At 68.0% G+C, this 11,094-nt stretch overlaps 3 protein-coding genes across 3 annotated transcripts in view; 1 reads left to right on the top strand and 2 right to left on the bottom strand.

Annotated features, from left to right (window-relative positions):
* Positions 1–796: 796 nt before the first annotated feature.
* Positions 797–7,529, bottom strand: MNEG_8026 (hypothetical protein; the record flags this gene model as incomplete). The annotated part of the gene is made up of 13 exons (XM_014043503.1): positions 797–950; positions 1,404–1,552; positions 1,997–2,139; positions 2,429–2,606; positions 3,026–3,195; positions 3,494–3,737; positions 3,965–4,084; positions 4,481–4,558; positions 4,793–4,946; positions 5,232–5,329; positions 6,406–6,758; positions 6,987–7,143; positions 7,392–7,529. 13 exons carry the CDS (start codon positions 7,527–7,529, stop codon positions 797–799), a joined length of 2,136 nt encoding a protein of 711 aa, XP_013898957.1.
* Positions 7,530–8,689: 1,160 nt separating this feature from the next.
* On the bottom strand, positions 8,690–9,584 carry MNEG_8025 (hypothetical protein; the record flags this gene model as incomplete). The annotated part of the gene is made up of 2 exons (XM_014043502.1): positions 8,690–9,055; positions 9,363–9,584. The coding sequence occupies 2 exons, from the start codon at positions 9,582–9,584 to the stop codon at positions 8,690–8,692; spliced, it is 588 nt and encodes a 195-aa protein (XP_013898956.1).
* A 1,051-nt stretch (positions 9,585–10,635) lies between these two features.
* Positions 10,636–11,094, top strand: part of MNEG_8024 (hypothetical protein) — a gene marked incomplete at both ends in the record, with an annotated part of 2,574 nt that continues 2,115 nt past the window's right edge. The window contains 2 exons of the mRNA XM_014043501.1: positions 10,636–10,642; positions 10,810–10,893. Coding sequence (XP_013898955.1) covers positions 10,636–10,642; positions 10,810–10,893 — 91 coding nt within the window. The remainder of the gene's footprint in view (positions 10,643–10,809; positions 10,894–11,094) is intronic.

Raw genomic sequence — 11,094 nt, 5'->3', positions numbered from 1 at the left:
GGCCCAGCAATGCCGTTGAGGCCGACTGCCGCGGCGCGCGCAACGAGGAGGCCGTCGAATCCGCTGCACTGCGGCGGCAGGGCTGCGGCGCGCTCAGCTCCGAGACCCACGCTTCCTGCGTGCGTGCGCCCCCTCTCGTGACACCGCAACACGCACGTGCGGCTGCGAGCCGGGGGGCGGGTGCGCGGGCGCGCGGGCAGGCAACAAAGTGTGCGTGGGCGTGCGTGCAGCTGCGGGCGGGGCGGGCTCTCACTGGTGTCCTTGGCGCGCCCGGCCAGCACGAGGTGGCCGGCCGCGCGGCTGCCCTCAACGCCAGCTGGCGCGCGCCAGCCCAGGTCCCCGGTGTTGAACCAGCCGCCCTCCACAAAGGCGCCCGCCGTGGCGGCCGGGTCGTCAAAGTACCTTGGGATATTTTTTGTGGCAGGGAGGGCACAGATAGTTTTGATGTAAGATTTGGGGAAGGAGGTGGTGATCTTAAGCCAGGGGCGTGTGGCGATTTGCGGTGAATAGGTGGTGATTCGCGGGTCGAGCGGCGGCAAGAACTGCGGGTCGACAAGCTTGGAGGCGGGCGGAGGTCGTCGCTGCGCGGTCTGCTGCCGGGGCGCCAAGGCCAGGGTGGGCCCCTGGCCGCAGATGCGCGAGAGCGGGCCAGCGAGCCCCCAGCCCGTTCCCGCGGGCGCACAACCACCGGGCCGCTCTCTCTGGCCTGCAGCCTGCCCACCCCCTTGGAGCCCCGCGGACGCCTCAAGCCGCACGCGCGCATGCAATCTTGCTCAGCCCCTCATGGCCCCCCCGCTCACCCCCGCATGACCCCGGGGCCGCGCGCAAGCACGAGGCCCTGCTGCCCGTCAGGCACCTCCTGCAGCGTGGCAGGGTCCACAATCTTGATGGTGGTGCCGGGGATCGGCAGGCCCACGCTGCCACGGATGTTGGCGCTGGAAGGGGACGCCCTTTGGGGGGGGGGGGGTAAGAGAGAAGTGGAGCGTGGGCGCAGGAAAGCCGAGGGGAGGCATGGGAAGAGGGGGAGCGGGTGCAGGCGCCTCTAGCATGGGGAGCGCTCCAGCAGTCAACTGGCAGAGGTTAAAGGGCGCATCGCCGCACAGCCAAAGCGGGCAGGCCCGCTCTGAATGGCTGGCTTGCGCCGGGTCCCGTGGCCGGCCTCCTTGTCGGCTTGCGGCCGCAGCCGCCTGCGTACCGCACTGCATGCACAGCAGCTGCGCAAACTGGCCGCAGCGCCAAAACAGCATCCCCATTGCAAGCGGCGTGCTCAGTCCTGCTGCCAGGGCCCCTCTCAGTTCCACTGGGCGCGGACCTCTGCCTGCCCCCTGCGTTGTGCTGCAGTCAGCAGGGGCCCAAAGGCCAGGCGAAAAACGCGACGCGCCACACGCGGGGATCGAACCCACCTCCTGCAGGTCAGCACGGGCGCCGTCTCCGTCAGGCCGTAGCCGACCAGCACCGTGACGCCCGCCGCCTCGAAAAAGTCGTCCAGGTGGGGGGGCAGGCTGCCGCCGCCGCTCACGACCGTCTTGCGGATGCCCAGGGCAGCGCGGACCTGGACAGGAGCGCGGTTGGGGGGATTAGGGGGCGCAGCATTGCTGGCGCAGGGGCTGGCTGGGTGCAGGGGTTTGGGCTGCAGGGTCTTGCAAGCAAGGATCGGCCGAGTGCAGGGTTATGGCTTTGGCGCCGCAGGTGCAGGGGCTGCAGGGGCCCAGGGCAGCGCCCTTGGGTTGTGCGGGCAAGTATGGGGATTGCGCAGCCGTGGCCGCGCAGGGTCGCAGGGGTGCCGGGCCCGGGGGGCGGGACGACCGAGTGTGCCGAGGGCGGTGCCAGGGGCGGCTTCCCGCAGGGCTTCGCGCCCGACATCAGCGGGAGTAACCACGACTGCCCCCGCCGCCGCACGGGCAGCCGCCACCCGCCGCCGGCCTAGCCGCCGTTGCGCGGCACCCCTCCCCACCACACAAACATGCACGCAGCACCCACCGCCCCGGGGTCCCACCTTTGAGAAGACGAGGGCGTCAGCCAGCTGGTGCAGCGGCCGCAGCAGCGCCGCCAGCAGCGCCGCCCACAGGCCCACCCAGAAGGGCCGCGCGACGCGAGCGAACGCCAGCGACATGCCTTGGGCCACGCGGTTGGCCGAAACTGCGGGCGGCGCGAAGCCAGGGACGTGGCCGTGGGGCGGGCGCAACCAACAGGAGGAAAGCATGCACCATACATATACTCAAGGCTCGCTGCACGTTGTACAAACCGACTGTGGCACCCGCCGCTCGCTCGCTAGCACGAGGCAGGCAGGCAGGCAGGCAGGCGTTGGAATCACCCTGCGGCCGGTCGAGGCCGCAGCGCTCCGCTCCCAGCAGGAGGCCGCCCGCGCGGCTGCGAGGGACACGGGAGCTTTTGTGCACAAGCGACCGCCCGCGCCCGGCCCGCGCACCATACGCCAGGCTCGCGGAGAGGAGCGCCGCCACCACGGCGCCCTTGACCCCGGTCTCGGCCCTGAGCTTGGCCATGACGCGGCTGTGCAGGGTCTCCAGCACGAGGGGGACGCAGACAAAGTGGTCCGGGGGGTGGGCGGTGAGGTCGTCCCTGAACTTGAACTTGGTGGTGTAGACCTGGGGGTGTGCACATTGTGTTGTTGTGTGTGTGTGTGTGTGTGTGTGTGTGTTGTGAGTGTGTTGCGTATGTATGTTGTGTGTGTGTGTGTATTGTGAGAGTGTGTGTTGTGTGTGTGTGTATGTGGTGTTGTGTTGTGTGTTGTGGGATCAGGAGATGTCAGCAGTGAGCGGTGTTGATGGGTGCGCATGCGAGTGCGTGCGCTGCGGATGCAACACCTCCACGCCATCACCCCCGTGAGCCGTGGGGCCCCCTAGTCCAGCAGACCCCGCCGCCGGCGGATGCTGGCGCCAAGACCAATGGTCAGGCCCACAATCCCGCCGGGAGACCGCGCGGGCGCGCCCTACCCCGCCCGCACGCCCCTCGACCGCGGCCGCGCCCTGCTCGACGGCGCCCGGCCCGGGCGCCGGCGCCGCACCTCCTTTGCCGCGCGCGACGCCAGGTACAGCGCGGTGGTGCGCTGGTAGATGTGCCAGGGCGGCAGCAGGCTGAGAGCCGTGTCGCCGGGGGTGACCTCCAGGAAGAAGGGGAAGTTGTCCACCTGGCTGGCCAGGTTGCCGTGAGTCAGCATCACGCCCTTGGGGTGGCCTGGGGGGACCCGAGGGGAAGGGGGGTGAGGAGAGGGGAGCCTGCCTGAACCGTGGTTCCCAGGGGGGCCGGCAGACACAGGTGGAGGGCCGCGCGGCCGCAGGGGGCGGCACTGTGTTTGGCTGAGCCTGAGGAGCCCTGGGGCACCGGCGGGGGCGCGAGCGGCGCCGCTGCCAGCCCAACCCATCCTCATTACCCCAGCTTGATCGCATCCACACACACACATACACACACACACACGAGCGCGCGCACGCACGTACGCACGCACACACACACACACGAGCGCGCGCATGCGCACCTGTGGTGCCGCTGGTGTAGACGAGCGTAGCCAGCTCCTGGGGCCCGGGCGCGTGCGGCTGGAACCCCGCGCCGCCATCGCCACGCGCCTCCCGCCCCGCGGCCAGCACGCCGTCGAACCGCAGCACGGGGCAGGGCGCGGCGGCGGCCGCGGCGTCGAGGCCGTCGCCGTCCTTGGGCCACAGCACCGCGATGAACTTGAGGCGCGGGGCGCCCTCCTGCGCGGGCGCGTTGCGCGCGGGCGGCTGCGGGTCGAGCGCGGGCGGCGGCCGCAATCACGTCGCCCCGCTCCACCGCTCATTAGCGGTTGCTGGGCGACACCTGACGGCGATGCGGGGTCACAGGTGACGCCAAATCTTTACCCAGGGCTCCGCTTGACAACCCGCGCGCCCAAGGGATGGGAAACCGCCCAAGGGGCGCCGGTCATGCGTGTCCTTCCAGGCCCGTCCTCGTGCCCGAACAATATGCGCACCTGCGCGAGCGCCGGCAGCATGCGGCCCAGCGTGGCGGCGTCCTGCACCACCAGGCCGCGGGGGCGCGCGTGGCGCAGGATGAAGTGGAGCTCGGCGTCCGGGGCGCTGGAGCCGCGGACCTGTTTGAGGTTTCCGAGAACGTTTGTGGGAAGGGAGGGGAAGGTGGTGGAGGGGCGCATGGGTGAAGGGGTGGTGCCGACGAGGCGGTTGGACGCTGCGGGGACAAGGACCAGCCTGCCGCGGACTTCACGAGTGCCACATGGCGAGCGGGGCGGCGACCCAGCGGGCCTGGCGGGCTCGCAAGTGCCGCCCCTGGCCCTCAATACAAGAGCAAGGCTGTGGCCTCGGCGCCACAGCGACCAATCAGCAGCCGGCGGGCGGGCGCCCTCGTCCCAAGCCGCGCGCCCCCGCTCCCGCCGACGATAGGAGTCCCTGCCCCTGGACCCTCGCGGCTGGCGGGCCCGCGGCCCAGCACCACTGCCTGCGCGCGCGCGCCCGCGCGCGCCGTGGCGCACCGCGTCAGCTGCGCCGGCCGCCATGATGCCTTGGTCCGCTATGAGCCAGCGCGACGAGTCCTCAGAAAACAGGCACACCTGCAGATCATGACATACGACACCGCGGACGGCGCGGCGGCGCGGCGGCGTCGGCCCGAGACGCATTTCAAGCGCCTGCGCCAAGGTTGGTTCGCAGCCGGGGCCCGCGCCCGCCGCCCGCAAACACTCCACGCGGATGGCATTGACCATGGATGCCGGACGCTCGAAGGCTGCACCAACCGCGGCCGCGGCGCGTTGGGCGTGTGCGCGCGCGCCAGCTGGCGCCCGTCTCACCCTGTCCTCCGGCTCCAGCCCCAGGCTCCTGAGGCCGGCCCCAAAGTCCAGGATTAGCTGGTGCAGCTCGGCATAGGTCAGGCTAGGGGCACCCGGCTGGTGGGGGTCGGCCACAGCCACCAGGGAGCCATGCTGGCGCGCGTTGCGCGCCCACCTGGCCGGACACGGGGACAGACGGGCGCCGGCAGGGGGGGGGAGAGGGTGGCGGCGTGTGGCTGCGTGGCACCGAGGCAGCAGGCGTGGCGGCTGCGGGCCAGATGCTGGTGGCGCTGTCAGATGCCGCGAGCTGCATCCTCAAAAGCCACTGCGATACTCTTCCGGCGGACCGTGTAAGGATGAGAGGGGTGGGCGCCGTCCCGGCCCCGCCCGCACGTACGCAGCCGAGCGGTGGCCGCCGCACAGGGATGCAGGGGGCGGCTCCCGCCCCCGGTCGCCTCACATCGAGGTCAGCGGCTCCCACTGCTTGCTCCCCGCCTGCGCGCCAACGCTCTCCGCCGCCTCGCGCTGCAGCTGGTCGCCCGTGAGCACCAGGGCATCCTGCGGGCCGCGGCCGGCGGGCGTGCTGGGCTTGACCGGCCGCTACGGCAGCTGCCGTCCCGCGTGGCGAGGCGGCGCGGCGGTGCAGCGGCAAGCGAGCGCGCGAGCGTGCAGGGCGCATATGGAGCTTATGACCTTGCCTGGGTCCGCGTGAGCACATTGCACGCAGGCCTGCCGACGCGCCGGCCCAGCACGCAAATCGTCGATCTCCGGTGCTGCGTTGGCAGGCCTTTGGCCTGCCGGGATGTAAGGCTGTTTGCCAGCATCTTGCGGCCACGTCAAGACGCTCTATCACGGCCGCGGCCGGACAGGGACAGATGTGGTGCGTGCTATCCGTACCGGGGCTGGCGAGGCAGTTGCCCCCGAAATATGTGTGCAGGCACGGATTTAAGTGACGGAGTGATCCAACCGCAACATACATGGCATGCTGAGGTGGCAAGACTGCGCTGCGCCGTGCTTTGCCCGCTCGTGCGCCTGCAGATGAGATGGGCATCAGGGAACCGCCGGCCTCTGCCACATGGGTGATGTGGCATTGGGCTGCATGGAAATTTTTCGGAAGCCTTGCCTGCCATCACAAGGGCTTCGATAACTGATTGTCTGGCCAATGGAGAGCACATGTGGTGGGCTAGTGTCGCCGACGATGTGGTGGAGTGGTGCAGGGACAAGCCACGGTGTGACATGGCGAGCGCCTGGGCACTCGAATCTCCCGGGGGCCTCACCCGTCTGCACGCCGGGTCACACAGCTCTCAGGATGAAAGAACATTTTGTTACTGCATGTCACACGGCTAGTCATCGTCTCCAAAGGACACGATTGGGCCCCCTGCAACCTTCTGCTTCTTTTTCCTCGGCTGCGGCTGCTGCGGCTCCCCGGCGGCGCCGGCCCCCGCTGCTGCCTCCGTCGCTTCAGCCGCTGGCTCTGCGCCTGCCGCTGCCGGCTCTCTCGCTGCCGCAAGCAGCGGCTGGCCTGGTGGCAAGGCCGGCCCGATGGCAGGCGCCCCCTCATCGCGTCCACCGCCCTCGAGCCGGTGCTCCTCCGTGTGCTGCTGCTGCTCTGCCCCCTCGGGCAGCGGCCCCACGGCCGGCCCGACCACAGGCCCGGAAGCCTCGCCGCTGCCTCCACCGTCTGCCGCAGCCGCAACCGCCGCCGTCTCGCGCTCCCGCTTGGCCCCGCTGCCCCCGCCATCGACGCCGCCGCCCGCTTTCGTAGCCGCCTTGGGTGCCGCCGGCGCCGTCGCCGGCCCTGCCGCTGCCGCTGCTGCCGCTGCCGCCGCCGCCGCCTGCAGCGCCGCCTTGACCCCCTCGTCCTTCGCCAGGTCAGCGGCAGTTTGGCCCTTGTGGTTGGCGGCGCGCGGGTTGGCGCCGCGCTTGAGCAGCAGCTCCACCGCGGGGCCGTGGCCCCCCTTGGCCGCGATCATCAGGGCACTGTCACCTGGGGGACGGCCAGATGGGGCAAGGTTCATGCATGCATGGAAGACGTCGGGACGCTGGAGCGGAAGCGGGGCAGTCAGGGGCAGGTTGTGCGCGCGCTTTACCAATCGGCGCCTGCCAGCGGGGCGGATGGACGAGGCCGCAGCCCCCAGATATGGGACCTTGGTTGCAAACAGAGGCCCATCTGCCATGCAACCGTTCAGCAGCACCACAGTGTTCCCTGCCGCACCTTTTCGCGTCTTGCTGTTGACGGAGGCGCCGGCGGTGATGACGGCCCGGAGGGCCTCGACATTGCCCTTCTGGGCCGCAAAGTGGAGTGCGTTCATGTCGTCCATCGCCGCGGCCGCCACCAGCGCGCCGTGCGCCAGCAGAAGCTTGAGGGCCTCCTGTTGGGCGGCGCGGCGCGGCATGGATGTTGACGAGAGCAGCAGCTTCTTGGTCGCCGCCGCGGGGCGGCCCCGAGGGGGGCTGCAGACGGGCAAGGGGCTGTGTTGGGAGCCGAGCAGTGTGATGCCTCATCGGCATTGCTGAATCCGCCCAGGTTCGGCTAGGAGAAACTAATTCTTGCATTATGGGTGAGCCGTGAGCACTGCGGCGAAGAGGGTGCGAGGCCCCCCACTGCTCGCCTCCTCACCGTCTGGCCCGCCCATGCTGCCAGGTGCAGCGGGGTGCGCGAGAGCTTGTCCCGCGCGTTCAGGTCGGCCCCAATCGCGACGAGCTGCAGGATGCGCGCCGCGTCGCCGTTGCGCGCCGCTGTGTGCAGGTCTGCCATGGCTTGGGGCCGCGCTGCACGCCTGCCTGGGGGCCGCCCCAGCTGTGGGAGAATTGAAGCACAGTGTGGAACTGAGGCAGGTAGTGTTGTGAGCCAAGCAATTTGAAGGTGCCCTGGACTCTGAATCCCTGCAGTACTGCTTCAGCAGTGGCGTTTCGCTGTGCAGACATTGTCCTCCTGCTGCATCAGGCGCAACGCGAGTGGAGCGCAACAGCAACACCGCGCCGTGCGCCCCCCTTTCAAACGCCTGTGATGGCGTGGACCCACAGCTAGCGTTGCGTTAGCAATTAATGACACCTTCATCTCACCTGCTTGTATCCTCGACTTTTAAACGCTTGAGCAGCGTTCTGCCACCAGATCGACTGATCTCGAGCTATGCTTTGCTATGCTATGCTATGCTACGCGCTACCGTCAGCGAGTACCATGCTCGATTGACGAGTGAGGAGAACGAACGCCGTGTGGATATCATATGATATCGCAGGCATGACACGTGCGCAAGTCCAAACAATAAGGTGACCATTCTGACCACCTCCGTCATTGGCCTGTTGCTATCAAGCCATAGCTTTGAGTGCACCGCACTTCCCAAGACAAAGGCGTAGCAGCATACATTTGCCACGCGCTGTCTTTCAGGGAGGCTAAGTTGTTTGCTCAATCTGCAACACAGCTTTGCTTTCTCACCAAGTACACGGGTTGACTGCCCGTCAAACTGCCCGCGATGCATCGCTTGCAGCTGTGCACATGTGCATGTGTTGGCGGTTCTGTGTCTGTGTGGCTTCCCTTATGAAGGATAGAAGGCATCCACATGAGAGGGGGCAGATCAAGCTTAGCTAGGTCAAAAGGTGTCTCCCCTCACCCTCAACAAAACTTGGCATGTGTTGGCTTGGGCCCATTGGCGGTCTGTGTGTGGATGTGTGCGTGCGTGTGTGTGTGGTGCCCTTGTACGTTGTATTCGTGTGACGTGTGGCATGCTGTGTGTGCATCACTGTGGTAGCAATGGCACGGCCCTCAGATCTGACACCGCCTGGACGCTGCCACTTGAGTTGACAACAGACGCGCAGTCACCTCTGTCAGCAACCAGCACACAGCAGAACGTCCTTTTACAGTTGGTGGATGCGTCTTGACTACAGTATCACCAAAAACGTGCGCACGCCGACGATGACTCACGCGCCCGGCACCCCTAGCTGCTGCGCTGTAACAGGCTGCGCCCCGCGCTCCACCAAACCTGTGATGTCGGCGACCGAGATCCGCCCCACCTCCTCAAAAACCGCGTCAGGCGCCTCGGCGTCCATCTCGGCCCGCGACAGCGTCGTAGTGACGCCGATCACCCGCATGCCCGCCGCGCGCGCCGCCCTGACGCCCGCCGGCGCGTCCTCCAGCACGACGCACTCGGCGGGCGCCAGCCCCAGGCCGCGCGCGGCGGCCAGGAAGACGTCCGGGAACGGCTTGTTGCGCTCAAACTCTGTGCCGGATACAACGCAGCCAAAGTCTTCCGGGGTGAAGCCCGCCGCCCCGAGGTTTGCGTCGATCTGGCGTCAGTCCGAGGCAGGCGGTGCGTGCGGCGGCTTGGCAGGAGGCCGGGCCGGTTTGGCGACGACGGGCGGCACGGCGTGAGGCTGGGCGGGCTGCCCCTTATTGATGTGAGAGCTGCGACCACCGGCGCTTCTCGGCGCGCAACGCAGCCACGCGCTTCTGGTGGCAGCGTTGGACAGAGGCAGCCTCTGGCATATCAGTATTAGATCACCGAAAGCTGGTGCTTGACATCACACTTACACCGAGCGAGCCATTGCATCACCCCTCTCCCGCCCGCTTCAAGCCCTGCGCCCCGCTCTTCACCTTCACGCGCGCCGCGCTGCTCGCCACGGCCGTCGCCAGCCCCGCCGCCCTCAGCGCGCGCACGAGCGCCACCGCGCCCTGGAAGGCGATGTCCCCGGCGTTTGGCCCCTGGCAGTACGTCTCCACGTAGATCTCAAGGAACAGCCGCTTCGCCTCGGACACGTCGAAAGCTTGGACGCCGTACTTCTCGGCGACGCCGCCGAGGAAGCGCGCCTCCCCCATGCCGCCGTAGGGGATAAACTTGTCAGGCTCTGCGCGCACGCCATAAAGCCGCTCCAGCACAGCAGCGGCAGCCCTGCGGGCGCGAAAACGGGGCCGGGCGGGCGGCTCGTTTCTGTGCGGCGGGCGAGGGCGTGCTCATGTGCGTGTCTGAATGTGTGCTCTGTCACGGGCGCGATATTTGCTGGGGTTCTGTCATTTGTTGGCCCCCTCGAACTCACTGGCGTGACAGGTGCTCGCTGCTGCAGAGGACACCATCCACCTGCGGCCATGTATGAACGGTGCATTGGTGCCGTGCAGCTGAAGGCAAGGCGGCGACAACAGTCCATTTCTCCCCTCACGTCGAAAATGACGCCCCTGACAGGGGAGGCCGACGCCTGGATGCAGACGCTGCGGCACGAGCGTAGTCGCCCTCGCCACTGCTGCGCCGCTGGGGTGCCAGCCCCATTCTTGCTGCGGCTGACACGGGCGCTTCTGGATATGCATTGATGCTGCAGTGTAGTGTGCAACATCATTTTGCCTCTTGTGCGCCAAGTGCGCAGGTCAAGATCGTTGAGCAGTGTACGTCGTTACACGGAACTACGATGTTTAGTACGCTCGTGATTGTTATGACGGATCAACGAGGGTGTTAGCTTAGCGTCACTCCGAATCATAGTCCCGGGTTGGGAGCTTAGGACAGCCATTGCCCGTGAAAGAGTCCTGCAATGCTTTCAAAGTGCTTTCAACCTGGCAGGCATCGTGCAGCTGGCGGCGCTGCGCCGCCGAACCCCGCGCTTCGCGTGCCGCTCGCACTGCGGGAGCGCCGCCCACGCCTCTGCACGCCGGTGCACTCAGCTGTTGATGGCTTCACGCAGCGCAGCGACGAGGACAGAGAGGAGGGCCGCGCATACCGCAGGACGGTGGGTCGCACCTGCCGGCGTGCCTCATGCATGCACAAGCTCACACAATCCTCTGGGACCAGATTCGGTCAACCAGATGCGACCATACCTGCACGCAGGTGTTCTTTGAGCCCAACTGGCGGAAACACCGCAGCATAACGCGGTACCGCCGCCACATGACCGGTGCGAGCAGCTGTATCAGGCCTAGGAAGTGGCCCCCGATGTCGCCACGATCGTCAGGATATGAGCGTTGGGTTCGGCGCGCAACGCGGGCGGTGCCGGTGCACCCCTTCCCCTTCCCTGCACGCCAGCCCCGTGACCCCCCTCTCTTCACGCCCCCGGCCGCACAGGCATCCTCACCAGCCGCATTGCCCGCGGGCTGCTGCCGCCGCTGGGGAACGTCCTGCTGTCGTCCTGCGCCGTCTGCTACTATGGTGGGCGCCGCTGACCCCTCCTTTGCCCCACCCCGCCTTCGACAGCCATGCACCCGCGGGGGCCACACCGACCGTGCAGGGGCCCCCCTTGACCCCTGAGCACCTCCCGCACAACACGCTCCTGCACACGGTCCCGAGCCGCCTCGCCGCCCGACGTCTCGGGCGCACGCCGACGGACCCGCCCCCTCCACGCTCCAACCC

The sequence above is a fragment of the Monoraphidium neglectum genome, assembly GCF_000611645.1.
Source record: "Monoraphidium neglectum strain SAG 48.87 unplaced genomic scaffold scaffold01480, whole genome shotgun sequence".
In the NCBI taxonomy this organism is placed as follows: domain Eukaryota; kingdom Viridiplantae; phylum Chlorophyta; class Chlorophyceae; order Sphaeropleales; family Selenastraceae; genus Monoraphidium; species Monoraphidium neglectum.
The sequence above is the reverse complement of the archived record's forward strand: the minus strand, read 5'-3'. Positions and strand labels throughout refer to the sequence as shown.